Source organism: Theileria annulata, chromosome 1 (assembly GCF_000003225.4).
Source record: "Theileria annulata chromosome 1, complete sequence, *** SEQUENCING IN PROGRESS ***".
Taxonomy (NCBI): domain Eukaryota; phylum Apicomplexa; class Aconoidasida; order Piroplasmida; family Theileriidae; genus Theileria; species Theileria annulata.
The window spans coordinates 1,671,866-1,687,500 of record NC_011129.2 but is presented as its reverse complement, the minus strand read 5'-3'; the positions used below and the strand labels follow the sequence as shown (position 1 = coordinate 1,687,500).

The 15,635-nt window shown below is 30.0% G+C and overlaps 7 protein-coding genes across 7 annotated transcripts; 2 read left to right on the top strand and 5 right to left on the bottom strand.

The window, feature by feature from the left end:
• Positions 1-510: 510 nt before the first annotated feature.
• TA20735 (DNA mismatch repair protein msh2, putative) lies at positions 511-2,902 on the bottom strand (the record flags this gene model as incomplete). The annotated part of the gene is made up of 7 exons (XM_949213.1): positions 511-654; positions 791-936; positions 968-1,070; positions 1,128-1,242; positions 1,295-1,410; positions 1,486-2,606; positions 2,692-2,902. The coding sequence occupies 7 exons, from the start codon at positions 2,900-2,902 to the stop codon at positions 511-513; spliced, it is 1,956 nt and encodes a 651-aa protein (XP_954306.1).
• A 121-nt stretch (positions 2,903-3,023) lies between these two features.
• TA20730 (uncharacterized protein) lies at positions 3,024-3,456 on the bottom strand (the record flags this gene model as incomplete). Its single annotated transcript, XM_949212.1, has 2 exons — positions 3,024-3,167; positions 3,211-3,456. 2 exons carry the CDS (start codon positions 3,454-3,456, stop codon positions 3,024-3,026), a joined length of 390 nt encoding a protein of 129 aa, XP_954305.1.
• A 287-nt stretch (positions 3,457-3,743) lies between these two features.
• TA20725 (uncharacterized protein) lies at positions 3,744-8,412 on the bottom strand (the record flags this gene model as incomplete). The annotated part of the gene is made up of 5 exons (XM_949211.1): positions 3,744-4,144; positions 4,232-7,475; positions 7,589-7,832; positions 7,931-8,220; positions 8,278-8,412. 5 exons carry the CDS (start codon positions 8,410-8,412, stop codon positions 3,744-3,746), a joined length of 4,314 nt encoding a protein of 1,437 aa, XP_954304.1.
• A 545-nt stretch (positions 8,413-8,957) lies between these two features.
• TA20720 (uncharacterized protein) lies at positions 8,958-9,708 on the top strand (the record flags this gene model as incomplete). Its single annotated transcript, XM_949210.1, has 4 exons — positions 8,958-9,308; positions 9,400-9,472; positions 9,510-9,608; positions 9,638-9,708. The coding sequence occupies 4 exons, from the start codon at positions 8,958-8,960 to the stop codon at positions 9,706-9,708; spliced, it is 594 nt and encodes a 197-aa protein (XP_954303.1).
• A 258-nt stretch (positions 9,709-9,966) lies between these two features.
• TA20715 (glycyl-tRNA synthetase) lies at positions 9,967-12,357 on the bottom strand (the record flags this gene model as incomplete). The annotated part of the gene is made up of 1 exon (XM_949209.1): positions 9,967-12,357. The coding sequence occupies one exon, from the start codon at positions 12,355-12,357 to the stop codon at positions 9,967-9,969; it is 2,391 nt and encodes a 796-aa protein (XP_954302.1).
• A 249-nt stretch (positions 12,358-12,606) lies between these two features.
• TA20710 (uncharacterized protein) lies at positions 12,607-13,472 on the top strand (the record flags this gene model as incomplete). Its single annotated transcript, XM_949208.1, has 2 exons — positions 12,607-12,978; positions 13,077-13,472. The coding sequence occupies 2 exons, from the start codon at positions 12,607-12,609 to the stop codon at positions 13,470-13,472; spliced, it is 768 nt and encodes a 255-aa protein (XP_954301.1).
• A 233-nt stretch (positions 13,473-13,705) lies between these two features.
• Positions 13,706-15,604, bottom strand: TA20705 (histone acetyltransferase gcn5-related, putative; the record flags this gene model as incomplete). The annotated part of the gene is made up of 1 exon (XM_949207.1): positions 13,706-15,604. The coding sequence occupies one exon, from the start codon at positions 15,602-15,604 to the stop codon at positions 13,706-13,708; it is 1,899 nt and encodes a 632-aa protein (XP_954300.1).
• Between the last annotated feature and the right edge of the window lie 31 nt (positions 15,605-15,635).

Here is a 15,635-nt window from a genome sequence, read left to right as displayed (position 1 = left end):
TCAATACCAACGAAGGTTAAGTCAAGTGCTCGTTTACCTCCCACCACATATATAGTCGAAAATGCATAAGTCCATAGTAACTAAATCTGGGGAGTCGAATAATTTTTTACCCCAGAACAAACTAATAAAATCTCAATAAAACTAGAATCCATAGAGCAGATTATACTATCAATAGTGTTTAAAATTAATTAATAATGAGTGATAGAGTTTGTGTGAAGATTTATTGATGTTTAGTACCTAATTTAGAGACCATGGTGATGTTCCAACAATAATCAAAAATATCTTAGTTAAATAACAATTATTATTCCCTTAATAGCCAAAAATACAAATAAAATAATTATATCTATAGAATCAAACTAATAGATATTTCATAGAATAATTATTAACTGCTAACACAATATAGAATCACTATCAGTTTAATTATTCCACAAAATTCCACAATATTCCACAAAATTCCACAAATTCCATAATAAATCAAATTATACTTTCAAATATAGTATTTTAAATATATTAAGCTTCTAGTGCGAGAGTCTGTAGACTATTTTTAAATTCTGTGAATGTTGGTGATCTTAATAAATCTTTAATTAAATCTGTATGTTTAGGACTATATTTATGTTCAAGTTCTTTCAACTTATTTCTTGCACTTTCTATTACCTACAATATATATATTAAATTATATAACTAAATTATATACTATAAAACTACTTAAGTAGTGTGTACTTGGACTACTAAACTATCACTTATTTAACTAACCCCTTAACTACCTAATTAATATATAGATAGTGAATACATCTGGAGGAAATTTGGCTATAATTGCAACATTAATTCCAAACGATTTTTTACAAACGCCATCTTTCACTTTATATAAAAATGTCATACTATTGTTAGAATCATAAAATTGTGCTGTTAAATGTTTATTTACAACTCCAAAATGTTCTATATTATTATTTATATATAGTTTGATTACCTAATGCTAATGAACCCATTTCATGAAAATGTGTAGCACATAAACAAAAACATTTTGCACGTTCTATTAAATCTACTACTATTGCCCATGATAATCCAAATCCCTAAAACCAAAATAATATATATAATTGTATATTGTATAATATATATAATTGTATTACATCATGTGTTGATGTACCACGACCTAATTCATCAATAATAACTAATGAATGTTCATTAGCCATTCTAAGTATAGCTGCTGATTCTACCATTTCAGCTAAAAATGTTGAAACTCCTCTAAACAATCATTAAATATTATTAAATGAATAGAATAATTAAATGAATATACCTGAGTTGTATATCTGAAGCACCAATTCTACATAATATATGTTTAAAAATTGGTAATTTCGCTTTTTTACATGGTACAAATGATCCTATTTGATTCATTATTGCTATTAATCCAACCTATACAATTATTATAGAAAATAATTATATAATATAAAATATAATTCTATTAAATTCTATAATATAATTAATTACTTGTTTAATATATGTTGATTTACCACCCATATTAGGACCAGTGGTAATATGCACTCTTGAACGATCACGTTCCATATATAAATCATTTGGTATAAAAGAATTTGATGTGAGTACATATTCAACAAGTGGATGCCTAGCATCAACGAGATTAACTGTTTTGCCAGTTTCATCAATAGTTGGTCTTACATAATTGAAAAGAGTAGCAACTTCCGCAAAAGCTGTTAATACATCTAGGGTTGCAATAATCTTAATAAACCGTTCCAGTAGTGACCAATAAGTACATGCAACTTTAAAAGTCCTTTTAACCATAAGATCCTGTGACTCTTCATATTGTGCCAGTGTACTCTTATATAGTGTACACTGTCTCCTTAGTTTTGGTGTTGTAAATAAAAACTCATTCTTGTTAAGGCGTACCTTTTCTATATTAACACCTGGGATTTGAGCTTTTAACAGACTTGGTTGATCCTTTTTAGGTATTCTAAATAGAAACCCTAGAGTGTTACATTCCACAATTTTAACTTGATTGCCTTTTTTACCCGAGTAAGGTAACTCATTTTGTATCGTCTGTCTCTGTCCCTCAATATCATAACGTATTTGATCAAGTTTTGATGAAATTTTCTTCAAAGATTCGTCAAAATTCCGATTAAAAACGTAAACTCGGTTTTCTGCCTCTTTCAAATCCACTGTCTTCTCAACTAATCGCAAATAACTTTCAAATTTACTTGAAATCTTCGATAAAGGTTCAGCAAACAATTCACGGATTGTATGTGAATGGATTCCATCATAACGTTTAAAAGTAAATTGATTAAGTCTATTTGCAGATATTATACAATCGTATAAGACCACTAAATCTTCGAAACTTGGTTGTTTTGTAGATTTTGCCTCAATGCCCATGTCGAAATTTTTAAACTTTGTCAATATTTGATCTAAATTTTGTACTTTTCTTAAACATTCTGATTGAATTGTTCTATACATTGATTTGAATGCTTCTACACAGTCTTGTCTCTTTTTTATATCCACTACACTCACTAATGGTTGTGTTATCCACATCTTCAATAATTGTGAACCAATACTTGTTCTACATTTATTCAACAAATCATATAAACTCATTTTAACATTTTCTATTAAACAATTAATATTATAATATAATAATAATATAATATAATATCTGTATATAATAATAATATAATAGTAATGTATAATTACGTTGATGTGTATTGAATGGTAATATAGAAAGTGAAGTGAATGCTGCACGATCTAGACAAAGATAATTATCCATAGTATAAATGGAAAGTGTGAAATGTGATTTATAATTTCGGTCTTTATAGTTAATGAAATCAGCAGTGAGACAAAATGCTTTCATAGCAAGTTTCAAATTTATTTCTTTCATATGATTCTTTACTGAATCATCCTCCATTAATAAATATTCCAATGAATTCGTTATTTTGAAATCTATAATACATATAATTTAAATTTAATATATTATAAGTTAATTAAATATATATTATAAGTTAATTAAATATATATTATAATTTAAATTAAATACCATCAAGAGTATCAATTTCTTTATTAGTAATGAATTTGAAGGTGGTTTTAAGATTACACACAGAAATAACATGATTGATTCTTTTATAATCAAGAGAATCTTTAGGAATTGCAAGTACACAGTTTGATGGATTAATCTATACAAAATTATAATATACATTAATATAGTAAATAACTTACTTGTAAAATTAAAGATTCCAGATTAGTGAAATATTCATTATCGGAAATTTCTGAAACTTTAATGGCATTTTCAGAGAAGTTAATCAGTGAAATTCCAACTTGTTTAACAATTGAGGAAATAGTTTTTACGACAACACCTAAAACTTTAACATTTAGGTTTGAAGTATTGGTTTTCACATGTTTTATAAGTGTTATTTCCTCTTCATCTGATGGTAAATCATTATACTTATCACTATTCGTAAACATTTTTAAATGTGTAATATATACTCCCCATTCTAACACTGGCTATACCATAAAATATAATAAATAATAATATACAATTTTGATATAAGATTATTTAGTATTTGTTTTATTAATTGAGTTTGGAATATTATGGAATCCTGTAAATCCTCTAAAATTCCTATAAAATCAATATATCATTTAATATATACTATATAGTTATATATATAATATGTAAATAAATATTTAAAGATCTGTAGTATGGTTATAACTACTAGTAATGACTAAGGAAGTAATTAGAATCTCATTCAGGTCTAAGGGCCCAGTAGGGGATATCTATCTGTGTGTACAAGCACCGTAACGCAATACCTTACTGTAGTAGAATGTCCTGGTTTAACTTGTGAATGATCCCAACGAAATGATTTCATAACAAGTGCAGATTTTTTAGGTGATTTAGAAAAAGAATTATCAAGTCCTGATTTTTTAGGTGATTTAGAGAGAGAGCTATCAAGTGTACGATTAGGAGTACTAAAAGGATTAACACTGAGAGTAGAATCTGATTTATATTGATCAATATTGGAAAATATTGAATCAAATCCTTCATTAAACATATTATCAATCATATCTCTTCTACTTTTTATCTTTGTAACACTTTCTGGTTCCAACATATTCTTTGGTAATTCCACATGATTTGTACTTACACTTATATTATCAACTAAATAATATATTAATTCAGTTACGGAGGTTGGTCAAGCAGAATAGAATAACTAACTAGTAAATACCCCCGTAGGGACTATATAACTAAGTAGTGATATTGGAGCTGCTGGAGCAAGCACCGTAACGTAACACCGTAATGGAATACCCGATGGAATTGAAATATTAGCTTGATTTAATTTAAAATCAATAAATTGTTCAAGATGTTCATCTTTAGACATGAATTTTTGATGTTTTAACTTGAGTAATTGATCAATATGTTCTCGTGTAACTTTAATTTTATGTTTCTTTTGTACTTCTTCATCAGAAGATTCAAAGTCACTAAGATGAAATTCATCAGTTTTCTTTGCATTTTTAAGTTTCATCAAGAGTTTTAATCTTTCTTCACGACGTGTAAGTTCTTTTTCACCCTTCTCTTTAAAGGTCATGAGTTTGGCAAGTTCTGCCTCCTCTTGTAATCTCAAGTCTTCATAAAACCTTTGTCTAGCAATTTCTTCATCTTCTTCATTAATTTCCACTTCACCTATAAAATCTTTCATCTCATGAGCTATCTCAGTTTCAGATTCAGGCTCACTTTCACTCTCCGATGGGTTCATTAATTTCTCCTTCAATAGTTGTAGTGAACGTTTTATCTCCTCTGGATCAGATAAATTCTCATCCTCACTCTCAATTGCTTCAAATTCTATCATACTTTTCATTATCTCACGCATTCTCATTATACGTTGTTTTTTATTCAATTTTCTATCAACATTCTTATTAACTTCAGTGGTAGTAACAGTACCATTAGTATTAGTTCCCTCACCAGTAGTACCAGTAGTACTCTTACCATTACCATTAGCTCCCTCATTACCATTGTCAGATTTTATTTTAATTTTATTGTTAATTTTAACATAATTTTCAGGAATTGGTTCAAGATAATTTTCATCTAAAACTTTCCTTCTTTTGGTATTAATCATAGATTCATGATCTAATTTGGTAAAATTTTCAAGTTCTTTCCTGACTTCAGCTTTCATATTTAATAATTCTGGACATTCTGGTAACTGTTTTGACTTACTAATTTTCTCATAAACATATTTAAACAATTCAGTCAACTTCATTTGTCCATCTTTATATTTCTCTATATTAACTCTCTTTTCTACTAATACTCTATTAGGTACTATTGTATTATCTATTACAGTATTACTAGTATTATCCGTAGTATTATTGTTATTACCTGACTCCCCAGTTTTAGTAACAACAGCAATATTATTAGTATTATCTGCATTATCCATATTAACATTATTAACAGTGGTGGTGGTACCAGGTACAACTGTATTGGTGGTATCTATTGGTACATAAGTATTAATATTAGGATTATCATCTAAAGTATTTGGATCACCATTATCGTGAGCGGTAAGAGGCATTTCATTACATGCAGAATCCATATCAGTAGTAGAGAATGCAAGTGTTTCAAAATCAATTAAAGGTGTTTGCGATTTTACAATACCAAACATATCTTTAATTCCTTCACCAAACTCCATAGACAATTTGTCAACATCTGCTGGTACAACATCAACTAAGTTATCCTCCGAGTTTATAGTATCCTCTGATTTAACATCCACTTGCTTAACATTATCAACTTTAATTGGATCAACTTTATCAAGAGTACTAACAACATTATCAACTGTATTAATAGTATCTATAGTATTATTTTTAACAAATTCTAATCCATCAACTATATCTACATTAGTTATAGGATTATGATTGTCGGGCAACTGTAAACTCGTGACAACTGTATTTTTAATCTTATATTCACCAACTATTCTATCATTTGTATTGTCTAATTTATCATTAGTGTTACCCGATGTATTATCTATGTCTAATTTGTTATCAACTGTATTACTAACATCACTATTATGGGTACCCGTAGTATTAGTACCAACACTACTTACCACATTAACACCATGACATTTAATTGTTTGATTTAACTTTTCTAAATTATTTACAATATTTTCAACATTTATATTGGCGTTGCTGGGAGTAATATCCAGAGTATCATAGTGTGGAGAATTAACTGGTGAATTTTCCGGTGAGTTATACTTGAGAATCCAGGGTGAGAAATTAATAGCATTTGAGAGTCTGGACCATTTTTTACTGTAATTATCAAGCTTCCAAGGCTCAGTATTGATGGTATAAGAATTATAAGGTTCATTTGGTGAGTTCCTTTTAAGTTCTATAATACCATATGAGACTGCGTGTTCTTGTCTGACACCACCATTCAGTTTCTGATGTACAGAGGCATATTGCATGAGGTATTGATATGCTAAATCATTTTGTCTCACAGTATTACTTGGTTTTACATAGACTAATTTCTTTCCTTTATTAGCGATGTCAAATTCCTTTTTATTAGGATTTGACCATTTAGGTCCTTTACCATATAGTTTACACGCAGCTTCCAGTACTGATATTGTGGATACAGCATTCTTGTATGCAAAACTTTGTTTCTTCTTTACAAACTTATCCAATCCACGTTGTACAAAATGATCCATTCTATTATCTTCCAGCGTACTATTACTATTCTGTGTATTGGTATTTCCAACTGTATTAATATCTTGTGTACTAATATCTTGAGTACTAGAATCATTATTAGTAGTAACTTGTGTATTATCTTGAGTATAAACAATGTTTTGAGTAGTATTATCAATAAGTTTCATGAAATTACTATCAAAACTATCAATATGTTTATTATTGTAGAGTGGGTCTTTACGTATTGGTGTAGACATTTCCATATCACCAATATGAAGTGAAGTAAATCCTATAGAATTTTTACCAGCAGATATATTATTCAAGTCTGGTAATGAATTTATTGAAATCCCATCAACGGAATAACTATGATTGGGATCAACTGAATAACTATGGTTTGGTTCAACGGAATAACTATTTGGATCAAACAAATTTGAATTCATTTCCAATAATTTTGAACTTGTATTTAATAATTTTGTACATGATTCTGATGAATTGAGTTTAGAATCAGATAAATTTAGTTTAGATTCTGATGAATTAAGTTTGGATTCTGATAAGTTTGGCATAGATTCCGATGACTTTGGTATAGAGTCTAAGTTAAGTTTAGAGTCTGATAAATTGTATTGTAGTACTTCACTGTGATCTGACTTATCTGTGGATACACTTTGATGTTGGGAATTGGCATCTATTGATTTAAAATACCGTAGAGTAATATTTTTGTCCAGTGAGTTGCGATTAATTTCACTCGTTCCTTCGTCTAAAAATCTTTTAAATGTCTTTCCAATTTCAACCAACTTCAATTCCTCAGCTAATCTCATCAAAAACCATAACTAACACATTATTATATAATATTTAATATTAACTAGATGAGGTATGGATAAGAGCTCCGTTACGGAGCTTGGTCAAGCGGATTAGGATAACTACTGGTAAATAACTAATGAACTATATAGAAGGCCCTTCGGGGGCTAGTGGTGTGACCAAGCACCGTTACGGATACCTTAAGTCTAGCAGATTTATAAGCAATTTTCTGTGAAAGTGCAAATCGATTAAGTTCTTCAAGTAATGGAAAAGAAAAAATATTATTCTTAACATAGTCAACATAAACTTTTAAACCTTTATGTTGTTGACAGGCACATTTTATCAAATTTGATAATATAAACTTTCCACTACTCGGTTCAATCACACGCCTACAATATTTAATTATACATTACCATAATTAATAATACATTAACGGTGCTGAATAACTAATAATATTTAATAACTAGATAATTAGTGTGTGTATTACAGAAAAGCTGGATCAGTTAGATGATCTAGTGATATTCTTTTACGTTGATTTTCATTACGATAAGTTAAATTTGTATAATAAGTAACAGTATCAAAACAGGAGAGGATTGAACGTTTGCCATTATTTGTAATTTCATATACGAAATCAATTTCACTGTTGATGTCAAATTGATCCGAATCCAAAGAACCAAATGAAAATAATACATTATTCTCATTTATATACATCGAATGCATATCTTCAGGTATCAAACGTCTTAAATTTTCCAATAACCATTTCTCCACTTCTCTTACCTAACCATCATTATTAATAATAATTAATAGCAATTATATATATAAGTAAAATGTTACTGGATCAATGGTATGAGTTGGTGTGGTTCGTTTAATCTTTTTTTTATCAACTTGAAGATTTTCAGGAAAATCGGAATTTGAATCAGTAAAATTGTCTTGAGGATCATTGGTGTCAAAAAGAGTAATATTTTCCATTTCCTTATAAAATTAATAAAATATATTTTAAACGATTATAATAAATAATGGGAAATTTTAATTAGACATAATTTTACAGAACTAATAAACAAATTTAGAATAGTATGCGCTGTGGAGAAGAGTGAGATAGAGGAGATTTGATGAGTTTAATTGTTTGTGTGTGGTATAAGATGTAAATGGAGAGATAATCCAATAATGTTGGAACATACTACTGAAATAATAAAAAATAAGCGTAAAAATCAATTTACGGATAATTTACAAAAAAATTACTAAACTTGAAATGTGTAATGTTGTGTGGAATCTTGATGTAAAAAACCACAAAAAACAGAAAATAAAATATCGTAAATATACTCGAAAAATAATATAAATCACATTATTAATTTTGAAATTAAAGTGTGTAGCTAACAATCTAATGATTAATTGTCTTTGTATTATAAATAGGGCATTACACGTCCAAATTGGAATATCTATCTAATTCTCTAAATTTACTTAATTTTTATAACATATTTAATCATATTTTGTAATATATTTAGTTGTATTTTGAAATGTATGCCATTAGGCGTCATTTTAAGATTTTAATGAATTATTCTTTAAATCAAAGTTTTTCACCTATTAAATATTTATATTCTAGTACTTGTTATCCAAATTATCATTTTAATAATCATATTTTTAATTCTTTTCATTCATTTACTTCGGAATCTAATAATAAATCTATTAATAATACTAATAGTAGTACTGATAATAAATGTGATAATACTACTACTAGCAGTAGTACCAATACTCATAATAATAATAATAATTTGGAATGTATTGAAAGTAATATTAAGAATGATCGCTATATCGCTGTATTTACTTGTAATATATGCAATAATCGAACCGCCAAATCATTTTCAAAAGTTTCTTTCAAACTATTATATATTTACACTATTTATATTTCTTATATATATACTAGATTATCTATATATAATTTGAATAATGTAAATATAGCAAGCATATCATCATGGTATAGTATATGTAAAATGTGAATCATGTAATAGTCGTAAGTTATTACTCATTATTAGTAATTATTTATTTAGTTATATATATGTATTGATTAGTACACTTGATATCTGATCAATTGGGATGGTTTGGTGAGAAGCAAAATATTGAAGAGATTTTATTAAAGAAAGGACAAGAAGTTTCAAAAATGGAACTTGGTAATACAATACTATTAATTTAATTTTAGGTGAAAATGTTAGTGATTCTGATTTACAACTTATTCAATCACTTAAACACAATAAATATTTTAAACAATAATGTTATACACATGTTATTATATTTATGTATATATACAAATGTATATTAGCATTAGTAGGAGTTAGTACCAGTAGTAGTATGTACTATATATTTTTAGTGCTAATACTATACTAATGTATATACAGTTGAGTATACAGGATAGGCTATACACTATATACTAAACCATAATATACTATAGTGTATATACATAGACATATATATACTAATATATCCAAAACACTTAAAATACCTAAAATATACAAAGCACTAATATATAGATTAAAGAAGTTGTTGTGTAAAAATTGGTAAATGTTTAGTTGCTTGTTCCCAGGTTATATCATCTTTTAGTAAATTGTTTATTAATTCACCCAGGTCATCAAGCTTAATTCTAACTTGCTGCATTGTGTCACGCTCTCTTAATGTCACCGTATCATCATTTACTGATTGAAAATCCAAAGTCACACAAAATGGTATACCAATTTCATCAGTTCTAGCATACCTCTTACCTATCGAGGCACCTGTCTTATCTACTTTATGTGAGATCCCCAATCTTCTTAAATGAGCCTGAACCCTTGTAATCAATGGTTCAAATACTTCTTTAGAAGATAATGGTAGTACTGAACACTTTGTTGGAGCAATAGATTTGTTTAATGCTACATATTTCCGTTCCTCAGGCACATTCACATCCACCGGCCTGACTCTATAAGAATGTTCTAAAATTGAGAAAATTAATCTCCCAAGACCAAATGATGGCTCAATTACACATGGAACAAATGTTTCATCGCATACATTCACATTAACATATTCGAAACTAACCATTGACTTTTTCAATAGAAATTCCTTCCCATCCACACTAACCACACAACCGTCTGTGTTATTCTCTAACCGTTCATGTAACTCTTTAGATTGTTGTAATGTTAAATTGTTTAGATGGTTTAATAGTATTTTTTGATCAGATTTAAAAGCTTTACCAATTTCAGGTTTATTACATTTTACAAGTACCTTTTCTACTTGGATTGGATTATCATAGCGATGATGGGCTACAAGTTGTGAATTTGTTGATTTAGAATGACACATGAGATCATAGGCCATTCTATCGGCATGTCCTACAACTTCAACCCAGCCATAGGAAGTTAGAATTTCAGCATCCCAGCAGTCTGAAGCATAATGTGCCATTTCATTTGCCATATGTTGTCTGAATCTTAAACCAGCCTCATTAATCCCAACACGTTTCAGAAATAGAAATGTGCGGGCCAAAAAATAGGCCAGAGCTTCATTACCTACTATACCACTACTTACAGCTTCTGACATTGATATATGTATGGGTTCAAAATTATCATTTGTTTGTTGATCACGGGTTAAAAGTGGTAATACGGTATTCTTGAATTCTGGGAACTTTTCATGAGTTTTGAACTTTGGGTTTACAAAATATTCAATCTCAGCCATTGGGAACTCTCGAACTCTTAAAAGTCCATTTCTCGGACTAATTTCATTCCTAAACCCTAACCCTATTTGAGCGGCTGCAAATGGTATTTTACCTCCGTTAAACTCTAAAAGACGGTTAAAATTGACAAAAATCCCTTGGGCAGTTTCTGGCCTCAAGTAAGCTAATGAACTTAGTTTATCTTCAGTCTTAGGGCCAATTGAAGTTGAAAACATTAAATTGAACGGGAACGGCTTTGAAAACTCATCACCTTCAGGTGACCTCACCTCATTTTCCATATAAAAACGTTCCATCTCATCTTGATTATATGTACCAACTCTTTCCCTTAATCTCATTAATTCTTCCAAAGTCATTTTTTCCAATTTACTATTCAATTTTGTTTTCAGATTCTTATTAGTTATACCAACATCGTTACTGTTATTAAGATTTGATTGTGACTTATTCTGAATAATATTGGATATGAGATCTTCAAGATATTTATCAGCTCTATAACAATCACCGTTTGATAGATTTTTGACCATTAAATCGGTGAATCTATCCACATGTCCAGAGGATTTGAGTACAGGGTGAGGTGTAATACATGTGCAAGAAACCTCGAGCATTTCATCAAAAACGACAAAATGTTCACGCCAAAGGCGCTCAAGTTCAGATTTGAGTGCACATCCCGGCGGACCAAAGTCAAATAGACCCGCAGACCCACCGTAGATCTCAAATGAATTCGTGTAAAAGAATCGTCGCCTCAATAGATTCTCACAGTCGACTTTATTGAGTACTAATTGATCTCTTAACTTTTCAGTACTCATTTTTAAACTTTTAAATTCCCTTTTGAAATTTGATTCAGCTAAATTTTCTTTTACTAAATCCATATTTTTATTACATTCCACTCCGAAATCACAATTATTTAATGTATGTGATTGTTTAGTAGGATCAGTTTCTTCTGTGTATCCACTTCTCTCAATTGTATCAGTTTGTTGTAATTTGTAAGATTGATTTGGAGTATAATCGGTATTAAGATTAGATGTGAGTGTAGAACTCTTTAAAGTACTATAATGTAAATAACTAGTTTGTGGTTTATTTAACAAAAAAGCTGAAGAATATGAAAGAGGCTTAGTATTTGTAAACAATTTTTTGGTTCTAGTGTTGAAAACCTTCCCTCTTAGAATAGAATCAAAGTGCGATAAGCCGAATAAAGACTTCTTAGATGGAGCTGAGAATAAATAAAACATCCATAATGTTAACAAAATACTCATAAATATTAGTAAATAAAACAAACTTCATTTAATTGATAAAAAATGTACTTTACTATAAATTCTTAATTCCATCACCCTATTTCTACTAATTACTCATTAAACATTTTTTAACCTCTTTAATATGTATTATATTTTATAATTTCAATTTTACTCAATCTTCTTATCAAAGGATAATTTTATGTAATTTTACCAATTCTTCTGTTTAAACCAATTTAGTGCTCAAATATGCCGAAGGAAACTTTGGTGGTTTCTAAAAGTGAAGAATTAGCTTTTGAATATTTTTTAAGTTTTAACAAATTTTCTAGTGGATCATCTTCATTTCTAGGTCAAGTAACAAAGGCAAGTTTTTTCTCTTCTCTGGCCTCTTCGGGTTCAAAATCGTCCCTAAATAGTTTAAATAATGAGTTTGATCATCTTAGTCTTTATGAGATCAAAAATTCAAGTCTAGAAACTGAAAAGTATAAAACCATTTTAGTAGTCTGTGATAATACAGATGAATTTTATGGTGAAAAAGGTTTATCCAATTTAACTCTTTTTCATAATTCACTTTTACCAAATGGTAAATTCGTTATTGCTATTCCTCCAAATTCATCACATGTAATACACTATTTTTATTTATTCCATTATATTAATATACTATTAGTGGTACTATACTATTATTAGTTCTATTAATATACTTACTTATATATTTGTAGGAACAAGAAATAAAGAAAGAAATGATGTATAGTGGATTAATAGATGTAGTATCATCGGTATATTATTTTACTACATTTATAACAGGTGTGAGACCGAATTGGAAGTCAAAAACTGATAAAAAATCCCCCAGTATGATTGATGCTGCTCCTATTGATGGTTACATTTCAAAGGCTCCAGATTATGAATCATGTTCCACAAAGCCTAGAGCATGTGCAAATTGTACTTGTGGAAGAGCTGAGAGGGAGAAGCTAAATTCTACGGACCTAACTTCGGATGTGGATGCACCAACTTCATCTTGTGGTAACTGTTATCTTGGTGATGCTTTCAGATGTGAATCATGTCCATACAAGGGTTTACCAGCTTTTAAACCAGGCGAAAAAGTTATACTTGATTAATTTCAATTAATGTATTATATAAACAAATGTATATTAGTGGTAGTGATGTGTATATTAGAATAGTATAGTTATATACAAATGTATATACAGTTGTGTAGATGGGATACTAGATACACTAAACCCTAATATACTATAGTGTATATACATATATATACTAAAATACCTAAAGCACTCAACACACTCAAAACACTCAAAATACCTAAAATATACAAAACCCTAATATATATATTAAATTATTCTTGTATATTTTCATATTGTGGCCATATAAATGCTTGAAGCTCATTCGCATATTTATAGTAAATTGTATGAGATGTATTATAAAGCCTGCAATTGTCAAACATCCGCTTAAGCTCCTCACCAAACTGCTCTTTCGTCTTGTATTCACCCAATTTCGCCTTGCGCTTCATTGTTGAAATGTCAGTCGGCTGAGTTATAATCTCATAGTAATCTGGGGCTTCTGATTGTTTTACAGGTTTTCTAAAAGGCCAAACACTCTGTTGCTTATTTAAAGTGTTTAATAACTCGAGAATCGATGCCTTTAGGGATTTCTTCTGACCGTCAGGCTCAGAACTTGAGACACCCACAGGATTTAGAGAACTAGTCTGAGTCGGTGTCCAACCAGCTTCTAGTAACCCTGGTATATCTGAAGGGTTTATAGTTACACCGGTGTTTTTACCAAACACATTTAAACCACTGTACACCTTTAGAGGTTTAATAGCTTCAATACATTTTACTACAATTGCCTTCTGCTGACTAAGCATATCACTGAGTCGTAAGTAATTAATGTTTGGAGATATGTAACATTCCATAAGAGTACCCCCATCATAGTCTTTAATATATCCAAACCATCTTTCACGAGGCATTGTGATTTTGAGTGAAAATCCCTGTTTCTTGAAGTAACCAATTGCAAAATTGTCTGCATATGTTAAAAAGTACTCAATATTACTCTTCTTGACATGTTCCTTAAGATGATTCATTATCCTGGTACCATAACCCTTAATTTGTTCAGTTGACTTTACTGCTAAAAATGCGATTTCTGCAAACCTTTGCTCGAAATAAGGTCTGAAACAAATCCCTCCAATCACTTCGCCCTTCTTCAATAAGCAGAAAGTATAATGGTTTCGGTCGAAAACCAGTCTCACAATGTATTCTCTTGGCATTTTGGGTAACTGTCTGGAGAAAATGTTCTTGACAGTTATAAGTTTGATCATATGTCCAGGTTCCCTATCATTAGTAATACATTCGAAAGTTATTATGCCTAAATCTTCTTCTTTAGCACCTCCTGCGTCTCTATGTAAAAACCCTAATCCAGTTTCAGAGGGCAAAAGTGACTGTATCTGATAACCTTTAGCACTGCTCATGGTGCCAATTGTACCAGCAAGTTCATCACTAAATCCACACTGCTTACAAAGGAGTGAGATGAACAGGTCTGGATGGTATTTGAAGGCGGTTTTTTCAAGTTCAAGTCTTATGCGATCCGCGTTTAGCACCAAAACTGGTCTCAAAAAATCAGTTGAAAAGTAATCACACAACTTAACACCTGTTGGCATATGTTTTCTTAGATAATTTTTCCAGCTTGAGTACACCTTTTCGTAATCTTTTCCTGCAAATGCTTCTCCATCTTGCGATTTAAGCCATGGTTGCAAATGTTCGTTTGCGAATTTTTGCCTTGCAGTTGGTGTCAAAAGCTGCTGATAACTAATTATCGCACATATCGTGTTTACTAGAGATTCTAAATCTTCTGGGCCTGAGGTGGTCAGGATACTTCGAATTTCAAGTAAATCTTTCCTTCTTGATTCTGGAACTGCTTCAAATGAGCGCCTAAATATTCCTGAAACATCTTGTCCGCTTAAAACTAAATATGAAAGGGTGTCTGAATTTTTAGATGAGCCTTTGGGCTCCAAAGTTGGCTGAAATGGGTCCGGTCTCTTTTTACAGTCCAAAACATACAAATTTACAATTTCCCGCACGTATAGAGTGATTGACTCATTTTTCAAATTTAATTCCGAATTTACACTTGATAAAGGTTTTGACACGCCTTTGATATCTGAGGTTGATTTTGGCGTCGAGGGCCCTGGTGAGGAAGGGGACTCATTGCTGGCCGAATTTTGTTGGTTTAGCTTAGTTTTCATACAGTTAAAATTTAAAGTTAAAAAACACTTT